This window comes from Zonotrichia albicollis, chromosome 22, assembly GCF_047830755.1.
Source record: "Zonotrichia albicollis isolate bZonAlb1 chromosome 22, bZonAlb1.hap1, whole genome shotgun sequence".
In the NCBI taxonomy this organism is placed as follows: Eukaryota; Metazoa; Chordata; class Aves; order Passeriformes; family Passerellidae; genus Zonotrichia; species Zonotrichia albicollis.
In genome coordinates this window covers 76,871-101,357 of record NC_133840.1, presented here as the reverse complement: position 1 = coordinate 101,357, position 24,487 = coordinate 76,871, and the positions used below count along the sequence as shown (strand labels likewise).

Genomic DNA, 24,487 nt, shown 5'->3' with positions numbered 1-24,487 from the left:
TGCCATTCAGTCAGGAAGTCCTAGGGAACGCGAGGCAATGCATGCAAGTGAATGCATGTGCAAACTTACAAATACACAAAGCAGCAACAGTATTTCAAAGACAGGCAGTTTGGGTTATAAATGAGGCATTTTCTGGAAGGGTGAATAGTAAAGAGAATCAAGTGGTTGCAGGTTGTATCTACAAGTGCATGCATTGCATATTTCTGAATGACAAAATGAAATCGGTCACTTTAAAAAAAAATTGAGGGGAGAGAAGTATTAGTATTTTATAGGTGTCTGACTGGGATGCCAGTGATCAAAACTTGGTACCTCATAGCACTCATTGGTCAAGGCAGCAGTAATTTGTCATTCCCGTCTTTTCTTCCTATTTCAGTTCCTCAGTGAAGGTTATGCAGCCCACTTGGCCTCGCTGGAGTTCAGTCTCCATTCACGACCCAAAAAGAACAACTCTCGGATGATCTTGAGAAAAGGCAGCTTTGGCCTCCACTCGCAGCCTGAGTTTTTGCGCAAGAGAAACCACCTCCGCAGGACTATGTCCGTGCAGCAACCTGACCCACCTTCCTTAAACCCCAAGCCAGAGCGTGCTCAGAGCCAGCCTGAATCAGACAAAGATCATGAGAGGCATTTTCCTTCCATTGCTTGGGTTCGAGGTGGAGTTCACAAATTTGAATCTATTCCCTAGGAGGACTGGGACTGTAGATTTTGGATGCACCCCATAAAACTTGTGGGCATGCCTGAAAGGTAGTATTTAGGCAGCTCCAAATTAAGAGAAGTGGACAGGAATTTGTACCTTGGAGTCTTCCCTGTTCTGAAATCTGCCTTCTTACACCAACTGGGGCACTTCCAGTCTCTTCCTCTTATCATGTGTATTGGGGAAGTTTAAAACAATCTAAAACTATCACAAGTTTATCATCATAGCAACAGGTTATTTTTGGGAACAAATATAATATGTGCAGTAAGAGGAAAAGATACTGATTTTACTCAGAAGGATTGTGGTATCAGCTAATTAGCTGCACCCAAACTAGCATCAAGGGTAGGTCCTGTAGGTTACAGAGGAGGTTTACACTTTAAACATTAAGTAGTCATGTCTGTTTCCACTTCACTTTTCAATAAAAGTGATAAAAGGGAAGCAGCAGCGGAAGCTACAATAACAGGTGGTTAGGACTTCTACAAGATGCTTTCTGGGTGCCTTAAACCCAAGGTTTCCTTTCAGCCTACAGTGTTGGTCAACAGATTCCAACATGGGCACTCTCATTTGTGTGAGGCACTGGACAAATAAGTGCGAGAACTTCACTTGTGAACCAAACATAAAAACTTCATGTTAAAAATAAATATGTCAGCCACAGTTTAAACACAGTTAGTGTTGTTGTAACCAAAGTAGTGTGCAACTGTACAAAGATCACATTGTTTGTGGAACTTGATGACTGTGCAAAAATGTGTGGACTACTCCAAAGAAGATGGCTCTGATGATCTCAGTCTGAGAGTCAGATCCTAAGAGGGCAAGCTAAAAGGAACCGTTTCACTAAGGGATCTGCAAACTTCAGAGCAATTGCTTTTTAATTATTCAAACTAGAATATTTACACTGGAGGGGAAAAAACCTAATTAAGTAAATTGATAAATTGTTTACCTTCTCATGCTTCACAGCAACTTCTGCATTAAGACAATCTGTAGCATTCAGAATTATAGCATTTGAGTTTCAAAGAGTGAACGTGTAAAAATACAGGTGCCACACAGACATTTCTCTGCTGATTTAAATTTCTCTCTGATCTCTCAATGGACTTACTAGAAGTAAAATGTGTGATGTTTTCCGTAAGTAGTAATATTTCTAGAGCGTTATAGTTACTTTAACACAGTAGCAGTTTGCAGATTCTTCATGCAGATACTTCCATGGAAATTCATCAAGAGAATTTTAATGACTGAACTGACGCATGTTTTAAACCTGCAATGAAGTTACAAGTGCACATAAACCCCCTGTTTTTTTAGAGTTAAAAACATACTATTGACACTGAGAAAGCTTGAAGTCAAAAGAACATTCCTTTTTCAGGTTTGTTGTTTGTTTTTTATTTCAGGGAATTGGGGTAGAGAGGGTGTGATGCCTCTCCATCCCCCTTTCAGGTTTTGCTAGACCCGACAGAGTCTCTCACCAAGTCAGTTAATGATTTTAAAAGTTAACATGTAAAACAATAAATGCAATGGAAAACTTTAGAGACAGTGCAGAAGTAAAGTAAGTCTGTACTTTCTGTTAACCATGAAGTTTCAGTGGACTTTTGGAATGCTGTAAGAGAGTAGCTTTTGCCTTAAGAGGCAGCAAAATAGGTTGTAAGTGGAGATGTTTGATTTATATTTTCAGACATTACTTGGCAAGATTGTCAGTTACCTATTTCAAACTTCCTGAAATATCTCTCGCACATCAGTAGTTGGTTGTTTTGTTGGTTTTTTTTCCTATTGCTTCCATTAAGGGAAGGGGTAATCTCTGCTAAAGATTAAGGAAAGATGTAAAATGTTTGGTAGCAAACACTCTTTGGGAACAGGTAAATACGTTACAAGGGGCTAGGGTTTGTGCTCTGTTGCTACAGAAGCTAAATGAAAGATAGCTTGCAAACTGCATTGAAACACTTTACATTTACAAATGCTTTCCCAGTAGTATCATAGTTCTTGAACCCATGAAGTTGGAGAAATTATTCAATGTTCTGTCTCACTGCACACTGTCTCACTGTATTAATTCTAGTCGCATAGTCCATTTCTTCTCTGCTTTGCACCATGAAGAGGTTGCACAGGTGCACCAGCCTCCATCTCCTTCTAGTGAATTTACTGTTAGCACAGTCCTGCTTGTTAGTTTTAAATGGGCATGGAATTACAAGGCTTGTGAGAGGAACTTAATAGGAAAATGTTTAGTTTGATGAGGGGTCTAAAATATTGACTGATCAAAAAGTTCTTTTTAATCATTGCACGTTGTTTAGCATGTCTCCTGACTGTAATCGCTATTCCTGTTCAAAGCTACTGTTGTTTTAGCCATCTACCTCTATCACCCAAGAGACTTGAAAACCTATTTTTTTGTTTTCAGTTGCTGTAGTAGAAAGGTCTACTGCCTTTCAAAAGAGGGATCTGTGTGTAATTCTGTGACTGTATTGAAGGAAATAGTGTCTAAGTACAAGGTTAGAAAAATCTCTTAGGTTATAAAGGGCTGTCTTTTACTCTTGGAGACATAATGTCATTTTACATTTACATCAAGACTCTGATTTTGTGTGTTTCTATTAATAGCTGGGTCACCTTTACAGTAGTCACTGTGCTGGCTTCCCTTAAGAATATTAGGAGCTAATAGCAGTAAAACAAGTGTGTGCGCGTGCATGTGTGTATATGATTTAGTGTGGTAACAATTTCAAAGTTTCTACACATGGTATTAAAATCAAGCTGAAAATACTCTCCCTAACTTTTTCATACAATGTATGAGAGCTTATATGGCATTTCCATAATTCCAGCACTGCTGATTGCTCATGGCTAGAATGGTTTATCTTGTTATCCCACACTCCAGCTGTGCACTTTGGCAAAATAGTGACACAGGCTTCTTAGTTACACACTTTGTCCACATGGAACTGCATCCAGTCATTCACAGGCATTCAGCTTGCAATTGGATTTCAGTCCTACTTGTGTTTTCATGGAAGATCAGTCCCCTAGGAAGCTATTCGCTGAGGGTAAGTTTGATCCTACAGTCATCTTATTCTTGATTGCAAGTCCTCATTGCTGCAGTTTCTGTGCAGTCAGCACGTAAACTACATAGACTATGAAAGTGTTTTAGCATATACAGAAGGGAAAGGGACAGTGAAGTCAGGTGGGTGTGCCCAAAGAATATACATTACATTCATCAGTTGTTTCAGCACCATCTTTTGTTTAGTGCCTCCAGTGTGTAACAGAAAAGCACATTCTTTTTAGTGTGCTGCATGGAGGAAGCATAAATGAAATTGTAAAACACAAAATTTTTAGTCCAGTGGGTGCTAAGGGTACAGTACAAGTCTGCCACAGTTGGAAGCATTTACTTCTTTGTCCTGTTGATACGGATCCTTTTTAAATTACTGTAAAAAATGGCTGTGATTAATAGCAGTGGTAGAGTTATTTCAGATATTGTGAAAACACACCTTCACAACTGTGGTGTTTTCGTTTTGTCTGTGTGTATGTGTGTATAGCTGCTGGAAGACACTAGTTTTGGTTCTGCTTTCACAGCAAATTTGTAACCAATACACATTACAAAAAAAAAAAGAACAAAACCAACTCAAACACAGCAACAGTGGCTGTCTGTTCAATTTTGTTGTCTAGCTAGGTAGGTTTGGAACATGATATCATTGTATTGATTGCAGAATTGAATAGTGATGTTAATCCAAATCCGCTTATTTTGAATAACATTTTTGTTTGCGTACATTAGTGCTCTTGGTATAGATTTTTGCTTGACCAAAGTATTCCTGTTTAGTTTTGTGGCATGGTTTGTATCTATTCAGCATAAAATTCTATTAGGTGTAAAAATGACAAAGTACTGGTAATTCTTATTTATTGGGGTTCATGAGAGCTGTCATTTTTATTTGTTTACATTAAACTAGTCTTAATTTATACAGATTACTTCACTTTTTCCTCTAGTACCTAGGGAAGTCACTTCCAAACAGCTAAAACTTTCGCTGGTTATGTAGAAGTGGAATTATCAGTAAACTAGAGGGGAAAAAATTACACTCCCTGGTTTATGCAGGACAAAGACATTTTTCTCAGAAGCCCCAGTATTCTGCAAAATAGCCTTTGTTTACCATTAGTAGTAAACAAGTTGTCCTGTTTATACATTGCAGTCTTTCTTTAGCCAGGACACTACTAATGCGTGTATTTAACAAATCCTCAATACTTAGATCTATAGTATCATCATAGAATCTGTAGTATAATTTATGGAATAAATTTAGAAAGAGAAAACTTTTTCCCTTCTTTCTATACCATTTCTGTTTTAAACTTGCTAAAAGCTTTTTTAATAAGGATTTAAAACAATACCTGAAACTAGTAGGTATTTTGTTTTAAAATTTGTAGGTCCAACAGTTGTTACTGAACAAGTAGGATTTTCCTCAGTTTTTTTTTCCCTGTTGCCATCTAGGCTGCAGAAAGGTGAGTACATCATCATAGGACTAGCTGATTGGAGCATGGGTATCTTTTTAGTAAACTCATTGGCTTGATAATGGAGAGATGAGGATTATGCACCACAATTTCATGATTTTTCTGATTAGAGATTGACTTGTGGCATCTGAATTCAAGATTTCTGCATTGAATTGTTCATGTCAGGCATGCAGGGGAGAAAGTGGCACTTTCATCCTCATCTGGAGCTGGTACAGGATAGAATTCCTATACACACACAAAACCTTCCAGCCTACCTTCTCTAAGAGCAGTGATTCCTCATGGTCTGTGTTCAAAGCTTAAGCAGAAATTGTGGGTTTTTGAAAGTAATTAAGACTTCCATTATGTTTAGTCACTCAAGGTAACAGTATGTTCCTATAGATAAGCCTAAATTCAGAACTTCCATAAAAATGGAAGTAATAACACATTTTTCTAGATGAAAATATCTGTTTTTCAGAAATAAGACCTGGAACAGCTAGAATCATGTGCATGGATACTGGAATTGAAGTCATGTGTTGACTTTTTCACTCATTTTAGGTCAAGCCCAAACAGAGATTATTACCGTTTACCCATTACTTGTATTAATCTTAATAAGCTATCCTTGAAACGGAATAGAATTTTAGGGGGTTGGGGGAGATAAATTTTACAGTTCATTTGTCATTTGTACAGATGTATAGAACATAGGAGGGGGAAAAGAGAGAGGCAGGTTTACTGTGACATGGTGGGAGATGGAATATTAGAGATCGCAACACTGAAACATGATTTACAGATAGCGAGTTTGAAAGGTAGTGTTATACCTGGATGACTGGTATACAGCCCAGAATGGCAGTTCTCTCACAGAACCCCAAGTTTTATGCATAACTTGTTTTTCTATTTGTTGGGGTGAAAAGGGGCAGTCCCCTTACAACTGAATTCACTCAAGGAAACTTGAAATTGTAGGTGTTCTTTCAGTCCATAGTTTTATTAAGTGCATACTTTTAAATACTGTCAGTGAGAAGGTTCTATCTGGTGACAAATGTTTATATTTCTTATGGCTGCCTTGTAAAGATTCAAACATGTAAAAAAATGATTTTCTTAATATGAAATAAGGAGTAAGATTTCTACAACTGCTATAGATTTTGATGTGAGCTGGTTTTTAAAATCTTAAAACAGATTAGCCACTTAAATAAAACCTTCTTGCCTTTAAACAAACAGTGTCACTGATTTTTCTTACCAGTAATTTGAGAAATATTGGATCATGATTGTATGTGTCCGAATAGCTGGTGGAAACATTATAAATAGAAGCTGGTTGATCTGTCTGAAATAATACTTAGATTGGAGGTCAACTTTTCAAAAATCTCCAACTCTCCTTCCTTTTCAAAAGTCATAGAAAAAAGCATTTCACTAATGAGACAACATATTTGTGAAAGCTTTATAGAAGTAGTTTCAGGACATACAAAGGACAACTTAGAGATACTATACTTATACTTCCATATAGAAAAGTTGTTTAAAAACCCACAAAACACACACAAACACTAGGTCAAGAAATGACACAAGCTAAAATTCTCAGTTATCTGAAAGTCTAGAAGTCTTCAGGTTGGAAGGGTTGCTTTCATATTTCGAGGCCTCATTAACTGTTCAAATGTTTTAAAATGGGTTCATTTGAAAAGAAAAAAAGAAAAATTTGGAGCAAGTTTAAAAATCAATACTTATACATAAATCATAATTGAATGCTTTTCATATTTATACCTGATACCATTAAAATTTTAGTAACACTGGAACTACTAGGTCACATGAACATTTTAAAAATTACCAAGTAGAGCAAAGTTTCCCAAATCAGTCTTTTGTTTGAAAGTTCATTTTAGAGTGAACATAATTGGAGAAGCCTGCACAAAGCTTACCATGGAAAACAGCCCTGCTGTTGAATTCTAAAACCTTGACAAATCTTTGCTTTCATGTGAAAGACTAAACTTTGTTATACTGAATGACAGACCAAAAAAGGCTTGTCAAATGAATGTTAATTTTTTTAAAAGTAATTAGAAGCAAAATACAGGTATCAAATGCTAAGTATACATAATCAAAATACTTCCACTGTGATATTAACTAATCAGAGTAGTTACAACATGTTACATTAATTTCTGTATATAACTAAAAGACAGATGCAGCACAAAATCAATGTTTAACTCAACTGCCAAGATGCTATCTAAAGCATCAGTAAGAAATTACAAAGTTGATCTGATTTGTCTGGAGCCAAACTACCTAAGATAGGATTAGATGGCTAATCCTTAAGGCCATAAAGTAAGAGTCCTAAAATGGCTCTGTTCTTGTGGCATGAGTGACTCCACAGAATCCTGTTGCTTTGGAATGGCAGTTTTGCTTAGAACTCAAAGAAGCCACTACTGTTTTGTTAACTTCCAGCTAATATGATTAATAACTTTAGTTTGCTAGTAACCAAAAAAAACCCCAACGAGTTAGGCTTTCAAAATAATAGACCAATCTTTTTCACATGGAAAGTATTTGTGCTGAATCTCATGGCTACTAGATACCAATTTAAGCACTACTCTTACCTAGGATTACCCCTCATAAGTCTGTCATAAGCCCTTGCTTTGGCCATTCTTACTGGCCAGTTCAGCATCATTTTCTAAGTACTTACTGCCTCACGAAATACAGTTTCAAGACAGTTCCCTCATCTCAGCAGGGATAATACACTGTGGTTGGTACTGTTTTGCTTCTCTCTTTACTTGAAAAGAGAAAGCAAGGAAAGTCCTGAGCTGTTTCATAAAAAAATGTGTAATGGCTCAATTAAGTGTATAGAGTGCAGCCTTTCAGGTGCTATTCAGACCTCTCCCTACCCCTTCCTTATATGTGCTCATAAACTTGGAAACATGAAAAAATAGTTACAGCCATCTCTGTCTAGGTACCAAGTGTTTGATGGAGTTTCTTTGCTTGCCTTCTGATAGCTTGAGATGGTTTCAGGGATCGATGTACAGACTGTGAGTTTCGTGCCATTAGATAGTAGTAGTTTGATATTGCTTGTTGCCTGCAGAAGAACAACAGGACTACCATTAGCAGCATGAAGTCAGTAGAGTTAATAAACTGGTTATCTCACATATTGCTGGAAAACAGACGGGAGAAAGGAAGAGGTCTGGTACACTTTTACTGTGTAACTGTTCTAAACACTAGCAAGAAAGTATTTTGTTATCTTCAGTGAATGTAAATGGCAAGTACACAAATGAAGTACTGTGATATTTTAACTAGCAACAGGAGTATTTCTTGTGATATAATCTAATTCATTACAATGCAAAACATTAGAACAATACTTTGAATTGGAAACAATCATTTGGGATCAAGACTTGCTTCATCATTAAAAAAATGAAAATGAAGCACTAACATTAAAACTCATGGCAATTGGATACCAGAAGAGAAAGTCTCATGCAAGGCTAAAGGCACCTCCAAAAAAAGTTCATTTCACAATTATTCCAGTAGGCAACTAGGCAGTAACAGAGCACAGTGTATGCATCTACACATGCAGGAGTACTGTACTGCAGAAGCACTTCTGATGAGTGTTGAAACTGTCAGTCCAGCATTTGAAACTGCTCTCATTTTTCTTGAAAAGTTCAATGAAGTGTCTTGCACCTGTCTTTGTTGCTAAAACGGGACATAGTATTCAGGATGTACCTTTCCCTCTAACAAAAAGAACAATTCCAACATAATGTGTGGAAATATTTATGTCACATCCACTTGGGTACAATTGCTGTGTTTAAAAATGCCACCAATACAATTATGAGCTGCTGTTAATTGTGATAGCATAGACTAAACTACTATGAAAATTTGAGGGATGGAAAAGAAAGGCTGTAAAATCAGACAGCTCAGGATAACGGTTGGTTCTGTCATGCTTTGTGATCATTAGTAACCAGTCAGAACTGATCCTGAGTAACAAAAAGATTAGTACTAGTCATTTTTGATCTGGAGTGAGAAAAGCTGATGTTTGCATAGGGGGTTCATTGTGAACGCATGAGGACTCACTAATCCATAATTTAGAGGTGAAGTTTTACAACTGCACAATGATCTGCTGTAGCAGAGATGGCCACGGTGAATATGAAGGAAGAACCCTGTGGTTCTACATAATACTGCCTTAAAGAAGCATGAGATAATAAGCCTTTCTCTCTATAAACAGCAGGTTTTCTCCCCACAGATGCATGCAGGCATAGCCCAGGTGAACAACTACTTTACCTGGTTGCTACTATCTTCAGTTACGAATGAGAGAAACTGTCACATCACTAGCAGATGGGAGAATATTAGGAGTGAGATTTAGTGAACCTTCAATGGGTATGATAAAATTAACTTGATACAAATTTTAATCTATAGTTATCTAGACATGGTCCCATTGATACAAATTTTTGCAATTATCTGGGATGTTAAACCCTTACCTCTTTGTAAGTAAAGTATTTGATGCTAAACTCTCTTTAGAAAATTTGAGGTGCTTGACATTTAGTTATTGAATACTTTACATGGTCTAAGAGAGGAAGAAGTTTAGGGAATCACCCTATGACAAGATTTCTGACCTTTAATTTTTATTTTCTTAATATGTCTAATTCAGAATGACATAACCTTCACAAATACAGCAGCCTACCACCTTGTGGATTAACAAAGGTGTTTTATAAGAGGCTTCTTCATTTGGGTACCATGGACTGTTTGTTAACATAATGCTACCTAATAAAAGGGTTTTTTAATGGATGTGCAGACATCAGTGACTGTGCTAGTACACTGGAATTTTCCCACCTCCTCCCCCAGTCTGGATTGGCACCTTTTTTAGACAAGAGTCAGGGAGGGATTGTTCTCACACAAGGTCAAAGGTAGGCTCCTGATAAAAATCTGACTTCCACAACAAGGAAACTGAAGACAAGTAAAGCATTTGGCAGGTTTTAGAAGCTGCAAATCCAACTGCAGATTTAAACTTCCCAGGTATCTTTAAGAAAAAACAGATGTACTACATTACACTTGAAAAACTTCTGCAACTATTCCTAATCCTGAGTTACAGGGACTACTTGGCCTGCAATTGGCTATGTTCTGGTGGCAGGTAAAGTTGAGGGACACTTAGCAGTATTTACCTCTCCTCTTTCACAATGGCATCATCAAATGCTTGGGAGATATGCTTCAACTGGCAAATCCTTGAGGAGACCAGTTCCAGCTCACAGTTAAACTCTCTGCAAACAGAATGGTCATTGCTACACAGGACAGGCTGACTAGGTGACAGTACTCAAGCCTTCATCCCTGAAGTACCACTCTTGTTACCTCTAGACTTTACCCAGAGAAGTTTAGGGCTGTGGAAATTATACTCTTAATTCCATTGGCCAACTGCTTCACGTCTCCATTCATCCCCCGAACAGCTATCTTCCAACTGAGACATAGGATTCAGGTTCACAAGGCTTGGATTCAACTTCTAGCTTTAACCTTTCTTGTGACTTCAACCAAAAGAAAAACCTGTGTGCACATTATTATTTCCCTAGCTCCCAACCCTTGATCTAATTTGTGTTTGTTCTTTGAGGCAGGAATCTCTCTACGTTTTATAAAGAACTCAGCATAAGCAGAGGCATTCCTGGTATCTTTGGAATACAAACAGCAGCTTTGGAAAAGTTACAATTAAATCAGAGTAAGATACTGAGCATTTTCCTTTACCCAAAAGGCACCAGCAAAAAACTCAGGTATGTCTCTAAAAAAAATTACTTTTTATGTTTCAGCTTTATGCATAGCTCAGTCCCTGTACAGGGAGCTATACAGTAGTTCCAGCTCAGTCTATAAAGGGAGCTGGAACTACTTTCTTAGCTATTCAAGCAGCACACAGCTTCAGGGGAATAGGACAGAAAACTTCATACCTTGCCTTTCACTTTATCAGATACTCTAATCAGTGTAATAAATTAAAAAAAAAAAATCAAAAAAGAGTTTACAAACAAATGTGACTTACATCTTTCTGCTGGAAGGAGCAGGAGATGAATAAGGGCTCTTCAGTGCTGCTGCTCTTCTGGATCTCCGGAGAGAGAGAGCATTTTTACCAAGCCAGGATGAGATATCCATCCATTCTCTATGTTCTGACACCTTTGTTGGCCCAAGCAAGGCCCTTTTGCTGGACTTTGGAGTGCCTTTGGAACTGGCTGCTGGAGTAACACTCATATAGCAAGGTGTTTGAGGTGTAGCAGTTCTTTTTTTGGTAGAACTGGTTGCACAGCTTCTGCTGATGGATTCAGCTGGAAAGGTCACCATTGAGCGTACTGGGCTTTGGCAAGACTTTTGTATTTTCTGAAAGAAGCATTAGACATGTTAGGCGAAATGAACTCAATTAGCCATGAGTTTGGAACCAGGAAGGCTAGGAATATTTGGGCTGAATTACTAGCTTCCATGCTCATATCAGGTTTCAACTAACATGAATGCATCTCAACTTCTGTACTCATTTGAATAGGGAGTCTCTTGCTTCCCTAGCCTTTGGCACTCATCAAGGACTTCAGAGCAGGCATTGGACAAAGCTCTTGCTGCTCTTATGCTGGAAAAATTCAGGCTCCACAACACAGAACGCATGCATTTAAAAATCTGAGGTCTGCAAGAAAGGGAAGTGCAACCTCGAATCTGCTACTCTGCTATCTCGTGGCAGGTTTTGTCAGTCTAAATTTAGATTAACTATAATAAAGAACATGCAAGTAAATAGTATGGGTACAGGAGAATAAATACAAGAAAAAAAATCCAAAGTGCTGCACATTTCTCAGTAACCATTCTTTGCAAATTATGGCAATTTCTACCCAATTTCCTCTGTGTAAAGGCTGCAATATATGATTAAATACAACAGGGAAAAAGCTCTTATAACAAAATAAACTGTTTTCACCTTCCTCCATGTTCTGCCAGATCCATAATTTGCCTGTCTACACTTTAGGAAAAGATATTAAAGATTTTAAAAGTTAGTAGCTATGAGACAAACACTAAGGTGTGCAAGTGTGTGGGAATGGACTCTCTGGAATAGAGCACTCAGTACAGTATTCAGAAATCTTAGTACTGGAGTTGAAGCAAAAACTAAACTCTATCTATGTTCTACTGCAAAGACAAAGTACCTGGGACACTGTTCCAAAAGCATATTTTGCTGTTCTTTTAATAGTCTGAAGAGTTTGACACCTCTGCCTTGGTTCCAGACTTTCCCTAGTTGGGGTTTTATGAAAATTCAACTCGACTGGCTTTAATGGTACCCGTTTCCTTAAAGACATGCGAATGGTATTGAGAGAACTCAGAGAGGCCCTTCTCTTGAATTTGTCAGGCACAGGGCTCTCATCCTCACTGAGGTCAGCTAGGAGCCGATGTTTTCTCCTCGCCACTGTTGCTTTGACATTTTGGAGCACAGATGCCATCTTGTTCCAGCTCTTGGTCAACTTTATTTCTAAAACAATGAAAATGAGAGCAAAGCTTAGGCAGAACAAGGTATAAAGCAGTGTAAAAAAAGAGAAATGGAAACTGTTACAGAATATATTCGGTTACACTTGCCTAAAACAAGAAAACTAGAGCTGAGCAGACTTTTAGTTGGAGAGCAGGATTGATTTTTGAAAGAGAACAGGTTGAAAGAGAACAGGGTTGATTTTTAAGGCTATTTAGGTTTGCTCAAGTCCGTCAAGAAGCCTTGTATTGCAATTCCACTGGAAAACTCTAGTATGAGAGGTAGAATGCTGTATGAGTGCATATTTCTGGTTTATGTCTCAGATCAAGATCTGACATCCCAAATTTTTGCTCTCTTTAATCAAAACAACCTTCCACAGCGAGACAGGTCTACACAGCTGCTATTGTCTCCTGCCGTACTTGCTAGCTGAAGGCTTCTGCTTCAGTCCCAGTTATGATTATGGATACGTAAATCGTGAAACAGACAAGATTATTACTAGCAGAAGACTTTGGTGAGAAGGGCTAAAATGTTATAGTTATCTATATGACATATGGTAATTTAAACATATCCATCCTTGATTTTCACTAGTCAACAAATACGACTGAAATGAGAGAGAGCGCCGCTGCTGTCCTGCGGTTACAATGATGTGTTTATTAAACGGGTATTGCACAGGACAGCGCGGTGCCTTCTTTCTTCTGCAGGCCACGGCGCTCTGGGGTAGCCCCCGGCCGGGCCCCTGGACACACCCGGGCCCACGCCTCGTCCGAGCCCCTCTCGCCGCAGGAACTCTGCTCTGCGGGTACTGGCCGTGCTCCCCGCCGCGCCGCCACATCGGGCTAACGGGACTGGGCGGGACCAGCCGATGCCGTTTTTGCGCCTACTTGGGACAGTAGCAACAAGCGCGAAAAGTGCCGCCAAGGCCGGAGGAGACGGACTCGGGCAAAGGGAGCCGCGACTGGGCCTCTCTGGCAGCTGCTCGGGGCAGTACTCACTCAGCGCGCCGCACGGGACCGGGACCCGGATCGGGACGGAGCCACCAGCTCCCCACAGCAGCTCTTCTGTGCGCGGCCGCCGCGTTTGAACGCCGCGCCGCCCCCTCCGAGCCCCCGGATTGGCGCCGCCGCCGCCGCCGCCCGCCGCAATTGGCTGGGCCCCGCGCGGGGCTGCCGTTACTCGGCCGGGCGCGCGCGGCGCAGCCGGCGGTGAGGGAGCGGCCTGCGCCGGCTGAGGGGAATGTCCGGGCCCAGCGGCACAACCGCAGGGGCTGCGCTGCGCCCCCGCCCGCCCGCGGCTCTGGCGCCTTCGCGGACCTCGGCCCAGAGATCCGCGTCAGCAGGACTAGTAAAAGGACTCAGGCTGGGTTGCCCACTTGGGTATCCAAGCCACAGCTCCTGTTGCTTCTGGTAATTATCGGTCAAAATCTTAGAAGGTCTTTGTTTGTTTGCTTTTACTCCACGGGCTTGTGCAGCTCTTGCTGGAGGAGACAGCTAGTGTAACTGTCCGTATGGGATCGTAAACCATTCGGGATGCCCTCTGAAGCAAGGAGGGCCAAGGGAAAAGGATGTATGTGTTCAGCGGTGGGGGATTTTATTTTTATTTGGGTTTTTTTTTTCTTACCCTAGTGGCAAACAAGACATCCAAAGCATTCATTTATCTTGAAATTACTTATGAATGAAAAAAAATTGCTCTAGAAAGAACTGTAGCAGCGTTTTTTTCCAAAGATATGTTTTCCCCCCACCAAGTTAAACTCGGAGCTGACAGCTAGAACAGAACACCTCCTTAACTAAGACTTCGCTTATAGTGATGGAAAAGCCAAGACAACACTGCAGGATACCTGTTGAATCACACCACTGGCTCATAAACAAACATACTTTTTATAGATTCATAAGAACTCTGGTTTTAAAAAAGTTCCACTTGATGGTGTTCGTGCCACTTTGTATTCACACGCTAATATTGATGAGTGCAGTGTAATAAACATCCTTTATTAACAGATGTGTTTCTATGTACTACTGCCATATATTCTGTTCTGCTTTCCTCTGTCCATTGCCTTCAGGGCTTCCAGTTAGCTGAAGTGTTAGACCTCTTCCCCTGTGTTCTCACTCTCTATAGCAAAAGTTTCAGGTTCTTCTCACTAGCAAACTGGAGCTTCAGACACCATATTTTAAGACTTGGTTTGGATTTTTGGAAATTGATCTAGAGACCTCCTAAATGACTAATAGTTCTGCAAAACAAAGAGCTCTTCTTGGAGGTGCTAAATACAAGAGAGACAGAGAGTCAGGTAGTAATCAGACCACATGATCAGTTTCTAAGGGTTTTATTGATAGCTGGGGATGTGGGTTGGTACTTTGAATGGCAAGAGTGGGCAGAGGAATCCCTAAGAATAGAAACAGTGCTAATTGAAACGAGTATGTATACAGGCAGAGAGATTCTATGTGACATAAGAACTGTAGGCAAAAAGACTAACAGCAGACTGAAGCTTAATTGTGGTATCAACCTGTCCTTTCATGCCTGCTTATACAATTAAAATAGAAATAGCTGAGCTTTTCTAATTGTAAACAGACTCTCAGGGATCTGCGTGTTTTCTTCTTCGTATGGTGCACTTCTTGTTTCCATCCATTTCAACTTTTTTTTTATCCAGCCTTAATCTAAGGCAGGGTACTGATTGTCATGGAATGGTACCCTAGAAGGCTATGAAAAGTCATTAGTGCTAATTTTGCACTGATGGTCCTGTTCAAATTTATGCAGCCCAAAGTACCGAGTACTTTCAAACGCTAGGCATCAGATCACAGACTATGCTCAATTAATTGCAGCTGATGCCAACCAAAGGTTTTGCAGACAATGTGGCTACTGTCGCAGCATTTGATACCATTTCACTGTTTAGCTAGACTGAAGGTGAAGGCCCAAAAATTATAATATGTGTCCTGTGCTTGTACTGTGATTGTTCTTCACTCTTTTTTTCTTTTGATTTAGGTAAGACTAAACTTTAGACTCAAGGGCTTGTTTGACAGCTGGAGTACAGAGGTTGTTGGTTTTGATTGTGAAGAAACAAACTTTCATCCATTTGTTTAGAAGCCTATTATGTTGGCACCCACAGCTTTCTGCATGTTGGTTTGATTTAAGACCCAGAAGAGAAGTCCTCTCAATGGAAGATGACAGTGAACCCGAGCAAAGCTCCTGGGCCTATCTACCTGATGTCTGTCTGAGGCATGTCTTCCATTGGTTAGATGACAGAGACAGATCTCGGGCTGCCTTGGTCTGTAAAAAATGGAGTTGTGCCATGCACTCTGGATCTCTCTGGAGATGCAGAACCATCACTTTTTATGGCCAACCATCAAGGGCACGCACACTGGAGTTTCAAAGTGCACTGTGGTATACCAAGAAATTTGGCAAGTATTTGAAGCACCTTGAGATCAAGTTATCGAATCCTTACAATACTCCCTTTATCAAAAAATTTCAAGTGATTATGAGAGGTCTTCTTTCACACCTGGGTAAGTGTAATAGTCACCTAGTATCCCTGAGCATCAAGTACCTAGAATTGGACTGCTTGATCTGGAGAAATGTGGTTAGGGCTCAGTTTATCAAGAATTTAGCTGCCTTCCTGAAAAGAATGAGCAATCAACTTGATTATCTTAACTTAAAAGGAGCAAGAATAACTTTGGAAGAAGGCTGTGAGCTTCTGAATTCTCTAAGCAGTTTGACAAATAGAAGCTTTATATCTGAAATCAATATTGAGGATTTCTTCAGTCTTCACCTTTCTGTCTACAGCAGTGCCTTGTTCCACCAAACTATGTCTAAGTTCCACAGGCTGACCATCCTGACTTTCAATTACAACTGCATGTCTGATGAACTGCTGGACATCCTGCGGGAGCGCAGCTCTCATTCGCTGTGCACCTTGAATATCAAGTGTCATATCCATGACCCTCATGGGCAAGTGGTCTCAGGAATGTCATGGGCAAACTTGGCCAGGAGAGCCCCAAAACTGAATGTGAACTTCTTCTTTGAAAGAGTCATGAAGCATGATCACCTAGCTAGGATCCTGCTAGAGGAGATCCCAGTTAGGAGCATCAGCCTACGGAGCTGTTATTTTAGTGACCCAGACTGGACTATGAGACCTACTCTCACCAACCTTCTCCCAGCTTACTGGCATGGTCTGCAGGTAAGGGAAACGAGACACACCGCACTGCAGTGTCACAAAGCTCTACAAAGCAATCATGTAGGCCTTCGGCATAACAGCAGTCAGCAACAGAAGTTCCTGAACGCTTTAGTTTTACATTCAGAGGGCAGTTTTCCTAAGAAATTTCAGGGTTTCATCCATAATGTCATTAATGAAATTATCCTTGTCCAGTTATAACCCTCCATAATGCTATCAGGCTGCTCTATTTTGGCAATACACAAATGTCCTATAGCATATCTAAATTAACTAGTGCCCGTGTCAAAGCACTTTGGTGTCACAAGGGATGTGTCATCAAAGGTTTGCAACAGCTGACCCACATAAGCAAGCATCAGGTCTTTGCATGCCAGAGGGAAACAAGTGGCCTTACGCCTGACAGCTGCTGGCAGCTTTCTGTAAGTCCTGTTTCCATTGCAGAGTTGTGAATAAACACCTTAGATATGTAAAGCTTTCTAGAAACCACCATTGGCTCTACTCTTGTCTCTGGGATAATTTTCATTATGTCAGGTAAGATCATGGTATGACTGTAGGTGCAGTGTTTTCTAATAAATGCACAAGGGATCACCCCCTCTTAGGAGGACAGTGATTTACTGTAGCACATACACTGTTGCCATAATGCAAAACAGATCGTCAGCTAATATCAAGGTATGAAATTGATCTGCTGACTTTTTTTTTTGTTAACTTGGAAAACTATTTGTTGAATTGTAGTTACTGCATGCAACATCTGTTTAGTAGTACTAACAGTGTTCATTTTTTTCCAAGAAATTAACACTTGAATTAAACAATGACCATGAGTTGCTGGACAATGAGCTGCTACAGCTTGTTTTATCATGCAAGAGGTTGTTATTTCTGAAAGTCTGGGCATTTCTAAGTGTCAGCTTTATGGAGAGGCTGCTACAAAACCGTGCAGAAAGGAAATGCATTTTGACTACCATAAAGGTAAGACTTGGTGCTTCAAAACTCTCATTCCCATTCTTGCTCCTATACCCAAAGGTCCCCATGCCCAGGCAAAGATCACTTACATAAATGTTAAATCTAACTATCTTCCCTATGTTATGCCTTAGTACCAAAGAGCTTGGGAGCCACTCACAGAAAGGAGGCTTTCCAACCCTACTTAGCCACATACAGATACTATAGAAGTTTATTATGAAGTCCTGAAAATTCCAGAAGCCCTTCCTAGACTGGCACTCCCTCTGCCACCTCTACTTCAAGCCCTCTCCTACTTCCAGGGTTTCTCAGTTACCTCTCAGGCTCAGTGCTTATGTCTATAACCAAGGAAGGTGGACTGAATCCCACTAAACTGCAAAGATACAAACACATCACACCCTTTAGGTGTCCTGTATTGAACTGAGGCCAAGCCACAACTGGTAGCTGGTGTAAACCATGCTGACATGCTACCTTCTCTGCTACAATCTGAATTCTGTAGGTCCTTACAGATATGTGCAGATCCCAGGGATGCATCAGTTCTGGGGGTAAAAAGAACCTTGTTCTTCCTGTCTGAGTCAGCACAGGCAGACAGCAGGGACAACCACAAAACCACAGCTAAAAGATAAAGAGTAAATTTGCTTCCCTTCTTTTGCTTACCGAGGCATCCCCAAAGCAACCCCCAGGCAGACACATACAAGTGGAGATAGAGGCACAGTTAAACTTGCTCCGTGCCAGAGGATCACTGGCTGGCATTCATACTGGGTTATCAAGGGCTATGTCCATCTGCAAGGTCACCTGAGTGATTTACAATCCTTCTTGCTAGTCCTCCACTATTTAACCCGTTCCTCCCAACACCTCCCAAAAATTCTTTGGCAGGAGATGATGTTTTCAGTCAGCTGGGAGTGGGGAGAGAGTAAAGCATCAAGATTCTATTCCAATTCAAGGAATTTTGCTTCTCTAGATTCCTTATTAGTCACAGATGCTTCTTGTTGCCATGAGCTGTAACGGGTTTAGCTCCCTATATCTGAGAGGCATGACTGCTGTTTGTGCATACAGGTCAGGATTTATACAGCCCAAGATGACAGCACTGAGGAGGAGCGGCTGCTGGCTGATATTTACAGGAAATTCAAGTACCTGATTGACTCAGAACTTAATTATTTTGTCATCACCTACCCAATGGTATAAACTACAGGAAGAGAACACCCAGTGACATCTGCATTAATGGATCCTTTGGAGTGCTTTAGTAAGGGATTTGAATTTTGACATCAGTGCTTCTAAAAGGGAGTTATCATTCCAGCAAGTGAGAAGCAAGGGACAATTTTAAACTCCATGCATTAAAATGTTGGACTTGGGAACTGGACTCTTTTGTCTCCAGCATTATTTATTCTTTCCCTTGCTTTGGTTTTCCTTGCCAGAACCACAGGAAGCAGTGATCCCTTTTCCACCCTTACAGGCATCTCTGATAAAAATAAGACCCTCCTCTTTTTTCAGCACTTCTCATTGCAGAGCTTCAAACATTTACCACTGAAGCCCACCTCAATGTTTCCATTTTACGAATGGGGGAACTGAGACACGGGGTGAACAAGTGATTTTCCCAAAGTCAGCCTTGACTTGATCTCAATTCAGATGCAGACAGATGCACTATCTAGTGTATCAGTCAGGTAAGTTAGGTCCTGTTAAGTTTGCCATACTGTCTAGTTCTTAGCAGCAGATGCTAAGATAAAAACAAAACATCACATGGCCAGTCCTGAGAGACATCCCTCCCTCTTGCTCAGCTGTCCAATAAGTGATTTATGAGGACACTCCTGCTCTGGCTTCCACACAGTTGCCTTCTGACACCTTTCAATGGCACAAGATATCATTAGTTACACATGAGAGAAACATGGAAGAAGGGGCATTTCTCATTATTCTGAATTTTATTGCCAAGTGGAAGATTTCATCAAACATTTTAGAGCATAGATAGTAAGATAGCTGTAGTACTAGGTCTGTTTTAATTACCTTGTGCAACTAGACAGCATTACATTTGGAAACCAATACATTTGGAAGCCTGCAAATAAAATTTCAGCAGGAGCTGGTTCTTTGGAGCACAGTCTCCCAGTATAACGACTTCAGTAATTGTTTATGCAAACAGACTCTCTCATTTGCATGCACAGCACTTCATCAATGTACAGTGTGTTCTCCTTGACCTTGATCTCTTCCTCCAAGGAAAGCTGTCGGCGGCTCAGGCCTTTCAGCTCTGTCTGAGCCTGTGCCAATGCATCCTTTAATCTAACAGGGAAAATAGAGACAGGCATTAGTTGAAAACACATGGGTAGTGGTTTTTTTTCTCATAAGGGTTAGGAATTCTGAGCAAGAAAAAGAAAGATGGAAAGGGATTCACAGAGAATATCCATTGTCTTCCCTTAAAGTCTATCCACTAACTTCCCTTAAAGTGTCCTGCCCTTAAAAGAAAAGCAATTCCCAACTTTTCAGGGAGAATAGTTGGGACCCATTGTCATGCTAACACATTAAATTAACCAATACCACAGATTTTCCGCTTGCATAATTTCCACTTGCCTTTGAATATTTTTGGTAATCTCTTGAACTTCACTCATCAGGCTGCTGTGCACCGTGTCATAGCACAGTTCCACATTGGGGCGACGGTTCCTCGCTTCCAAGCGGGTTTGAGCCACTTTCACAGGTGCTTCCTTATCAGTGATTGCTTTCTTTAAGGCTGCAATGTTCTTCTCCTGTGAGGCAGTCTCATCCATTACCTTAACAAATCCAACAATGAAATTCTGCACACTGCCTCTTACAACGTGTGAAACCATCATCATCTACTTTAATAGTTGCAACAATCACAGTACCACTCAATATGTTGTTATTTCATCAAATAATATTTTTCAAAGCTTAGCCAGGAGTATGATTCCTTCATTGGAAAGCAGATGACATGGTTCTGGGTAAACCCAGAAATTTATGCTCAGCAATTAATATTTTTTAATGTTAATACTCAGTTTTCCTGTATCAGATTTTGAGCACATTGACCCTGCTGTTATCAATTATCAGGCTCTTACATCACAATCCTGAAAAAGCTATAGGAGCCTCATGCAACTAAAAATCACAAGGAAAATCCTGTCTTTACTGATGGCTACAGCAACATTTATATTGCATGAGTGACTCCAGAAATTCGTCTTTTTGGTGGTGCACACAGAGCTAAGAAAAAAAAATCTAAAGTTACTTTTACGGAGAAGGGAACAAAAAGGAAAATGTGGCAGATAAGTGCAACCCACTGGATTGGGTAAACTGGTAGATAGCCCAAGCCTTGCGTTTCCACTTTTTCACTGACTGTCCCCTATGACTTACCATTGCAAGAAGTGTCTCTAGCTTGTGCTTGGCATCCTTGACTTCCTTCACCCTATTTCTAAAAGCATTATTCACTATCTCACATTGCTTGCGCATGTCATTTGCTATCTGTGAGAGGATGCCATCGATAAGTGCCTTCAGTGCCAAAGAATTGTTTCGCTGCTTGTCAGCCTTTTCAACATTTATGTTTGTGAAATCTATCCAGTCCTCAGGGGTAACAAAACTGAAAGGGAATCAAAATAAGAGGTCACCAACAGACAGCAGCAGGCCCTCCATGACTTCATAAATCTGTAATTGTGCCACAAAATCAAGAACAAAGCAGCACTTTTAACCGCATGTCACACAAGTGCCATATGTCCAGGGAGTGCTACAGATACAAAGGAAAGACTCTGTCACAATCATTTTGTAATGAAGTAGATGAGAGTCCAATGAAAACAAATTTGCTAGAGACATAGAGGAGCCTTGCTGTTACTTTCCCCTGGCAAAGGGGAACTTACAAGTTAACATGGCGGGAAACACACATAATAATCAGTATTTCTTAGAACATCTTTCATTAATTAAGCTGTTACTATTAATAGCAGGCAACTATTTACACAACACATTCACTTATTCTCTCACAGAGTTCACCTCTACGACACTTACAGTATCTGCCTGGAACAACAGTTGAGAAGCCCAGCCTCAAGCTTGCAGGCGGGTGTTTGAGAAGTTCTTCAGAGGATTCGTTCCTTGTGTCATTGGGTGAATATATAAAGTTTTAATTGTCATTTGCACATAGCAGGCAACACCATCCTGGGTGTGCTCTGAGTTACATAACCTGTTTTGAGTGCTGGCAGCCTCTTGGTGTTGCAAGTTTGCTAGCTGTTACATAGCAACAGGGATTTTATGAGGCTCTTGCACAAATTGTTTTCTCAGTACACCTCCTCTTTTCAGCCCATTTTTCTGTGGTAGCTATTTTTGCATTTAAACCTTTCATACTAACTAAGCCATGCAGAATGGGCACATTTGACAGCTTAATGTCTGAGTCAGAAACTGACTTGACACCTCATGGGTCTCAGTCCAGCATTCTCCCCAGTGGGAGAGGAAAAAAGTTAAGATCAATAAATATATTCTGTGTTTAAGCAATATGTGAAATTCTTCCTTAGCTAACTGTGAGCTTCAAAAACTTTTCAAAAACTTTTTAAAAAACTGCAGTTCACTGGGAGCATAACTGTTGTGGTTTATTTCCCAGACATATTACACAGATACAGAAGTGATGAACAGAAGTATAAGAAACAATTACATGGCAAAAAGATAAAGCCTTTTTTACACAAAAATAATCTTACTGTTACTGGGACAGCCCATATTATCTGTATAATCATCACATGTTTGTTGAACTAAAGAACCACTTACTTTCCTTCTAGTTTCACTGCATTATCAGCATATATAATATGAGGAGTGTCATTTGTCAAGCTAGCACAGTAATCATCAATTGTCAAAGCTGTGAATTTGTCCTTCAGATCCATGTCCAGGTCGTATTTTGCTGAACGGTTCCGTCTAGGAGAAAAAACAACCAAAACTCTAAGACCATGTGTAGGCATTCACAGGTATCCTTAGTATGTATGCATACATGCATTAGATAATTCAAATGCTGTTACAGAAATCATCGTGTAAGAACTCTTAGTTGTCAAGTGACAAAATCTACAGTATGAAGCTGCCTTTTTATAAATTGATGGTACAATTCTCACTGAAATTAAAGGCACAGGACTGGATCATGAGAAGACCAAGGATCAAGCACAAGTACTTTGTATTCTACAAGCAGAACCTCTCACCACTACTGATTGAGTGGTATGAATTAGGACTGACCTCCTGCTAGTGTTTAGCATTGAAGATAACTTAGGACCTGTGTTCAGCCTGACAACTTCTCAGTATTATGGCTGTCTTAACTTTCATCTAATTAGTGTTCTGTTATGCTCTCTGCCTCTGCACCTGATTTGCTCATTTGTTTGTTCCAATGTACGTCCAAGTAAAGCAATAATCCCCTGGAGGACTTCAACTTCCTTCAGCAGCTGCTGTTCCACTTCGTCATGCACCAAGTCAATCCCAACTCGCCTCTGCCTACATGAAAAAAGGAAAAAACTATCAGCCACATTGTTCAAATGCCTGCATCGAATAGAGGTGATAAAGTTCCACTCTCCTCAGTGCTGTAACACCTAAATCAGACTGTGACTTCACTGTAAAGAGAGGTGGGCCTTTAGTTTGCAGTCTTTTTTCTCATTTGTTAAAGCTTCATTACCTAGACTTTTTCTGTCTCCTTGAATGCTCACCTGTACAGGAGACACTTCTGGGCAACGACAAGGGGCTCTTTGCAACCCTCCAAAGCTCTCTCCAGCCTATTCTTGAAAGTCAACAAAATCTCTGTCTCATGAACAATTTGTTCTAGCTTGTTATCTAATTCTTGCTTCCAGAATTTTATCTCTTCCCGTCTCTGTTCTATAGAATCAAAATAACAGACATATATTAATATGGGCCCATTCTATGAGCAAGGGGACTGCAGCTCAGGTCTTAGGTATGGCTACAAATAGACTTATTCTATAGTGGAGTGCCTGTAGTGCTGTGGGCTGTGTGGAAACAGTTTAGCAACCCTGTGTCAGGAGGTTTGGTTAAGAGAGCTTTTTGTATGTTTTGTTATAAAAATAAAGAGTCTGCCTCAAAATATTTTATAAAATATTTTTGATTTTTTCATGACATTAACAAGCATGGCATTGACATATACTCCTATTCATTATCAATTAATTTGCTAAATCCTTCTTGAAAATATAGCTCAAATAAAACATTTTGACCCTTGCAGAAGACATGGGATTACCTAATTTCTTGTTGACATCACTCTGGGTTTTTTGAGTTGTCTTTTCTATTTCATCCACCAGCCTCCAACTCTCAGCTGTCATGCATTCTGACCTGGATTTCTGGGACTCTGTACTGGCACGCTGCATCTGGTTTGCAGTGTACCATTCTGAGGGATGAAGTTTAGATGGATCTTGTAACAGCCTGGCCATTACTATTTTGAAAGTTTCTGGATATAATGCAGGTCAGTTTTTGGAATATCAAACCTGAAAACAGAAATAGCATTATATTTGGCTGCCAAAGCAAGAAGGGGAGAAGACAGGTGTATAAGGATGAGAAATATTTTGTTGTTTTTACCTGCAAAATCACACTGATATGAAAAAAAAGAGTTTTTGCTCAAAGTTCCCAAGTCTTTGCTGATGAGTAGGGAAGAATGTGCTGATATGTTTGGAGTGGGAGAATGAAGAAACAGAAGAATTTGTGAGGGGAATTTACGAGGAGAGAAGTGGATCTGAAAGGAAAAGACGGACTATGCAATAGGAAGGAGAAGAGAAAGGAGACCTGTGGAGAAAGATGGAATTACTAAACAAGCCATCACAGAAAACAAAAGAAAAAGTGAATAAATATAAAAGATAAATAGCCTCACAGAGGTTGGAGAAGCAAACACCTTTCAAAAATATGACAGAAGAAATGGATAAAA

The 24,487-nt window shown here is 40.1% G+C and overlaps 4 protein-coding genes across 9 annotated transcripts in view; 2 read left to right on the top strand and 2 right to left on the bottom strand.

Annotated features, from left to right (window-relative positions):
* Positions 1–4,315, top strand: part of PITPNM3 (PITPNM family member 3) — a 36,036-nt gene extending 31,721 nt beyond the window's left edge. For all 3 annotated transcript variants that reach the window (XM_014273917.3, XM_026798752.2, XM_074557169.1), the window contains one exon: positions 374–4,315. In XM_014273917.3, the coding sequence (XP_014129392.1) occupies positions 374–682 (309 nt within the window). In that variant the 3' untranslated portion in view covers positions 683–4,315. The remainder of the gene's footprint in view (positions 1–373) is intronic.
* A 1,286-nt stretch (positions 4,316–5,601) lies between these two features.
* On the bottom strand, positions 5,602–13,762 carry PIMREG (PICALM interacting mitotic regulator). 3 transcript variants are annotated; one of them, XM_074557189.1, is made up of 6 exons: positions 13,520–13,762; positions 12,214–12,533; positions 11,082–11,413; positions 10,228–10,323; positions 9,350–9,396; positions 8,019–8,156 (listed from the first exon to the last, which is right to left on the bottom strand). In XM_074557189.1, the coding sequence occupies exons 2-5, from the start codon at positions 12,502–12,504 to the stop codon at positions 9,366–9,368; spliced, it is 750 nt and encodes a 249-aa protein (XP_074413290.1). In that variant the 5' UTR covers positions 12,505–12,533; positions 13,520–13,762; the 3' UTR covers positions 8,019–8,156; positions 9,350–9,365. The 3 variants fall into 3 exon arrangements, with proteins under 3 accessions (XP_074413289.1, XP_014129389.1, XP_074413290.1); XM_074557188.1 differs by lacking the exon at positions 9,350–9,396 and having other exon boundaries at positions 5,602–8,156; positions 13,520–13,761; XM_014273914.3 differs by lacking the exons at positions 9,350–9,396; positions 10,228–10,323 and having other exon boundaries at positions 5,602–8,156; positions 13,520–13,758.
* Positions 12,460–24,451, top strand: FBXO39 (F-box protein 39). Of its 2 annotated transcripts, XM_005496600.4 has the most exons (4): positions 12,460–16,683; positions 17,461–17,637; positions 18,682–19,286; positions 21,588–21,661. In XM_005496600.4, exons 1-3 carry the CDS (start codon positions 15,670–15,672, stop codon positions 18,808–18,810), a joined length of 1,320 nt encoding a protein of 439 aa, XP_005496657.1. In that variant the 5' UTR covers positions 12,460–15,669; the 3' UTR covers positions 18,811–19,286; positions 21,588–21,661. The 2 variants fall into 2 exon arrangements, with proteins under 2 accessions (XP_005496657.1, XP_074413287.1); XM_074557186.1 differs by lacking the exon at positions 18,682–19,286 and having other exon boundaries at positions 21,588–24,451.
* On the bottom strand, positions 19,518–23,999 carry TEKT1 (tektin 1). The gene is made up of 7 exons (XM_005496599.4): positions 23,810–23,999; positions 23,271–23,436; positions 22,933–23,061; positions 22,357–22,500; positions 20,968–21,190; positions 20,182–20,378; positions 19,518–19,893 (listed from the first exon to the last, which is right to left on the bottom strand). Exons 1-7 carry the CDS (start codon positions 23,997–23,999, stop codon positions 19,734–19,736), a joined length of 1,209 nt encoding a protein of 402 aa, XP_005496656.2. The 3' UTR covers positions 19,518–19,733.
* Positions 24,452–24,487: the final 36 nt, after the last annotated feature.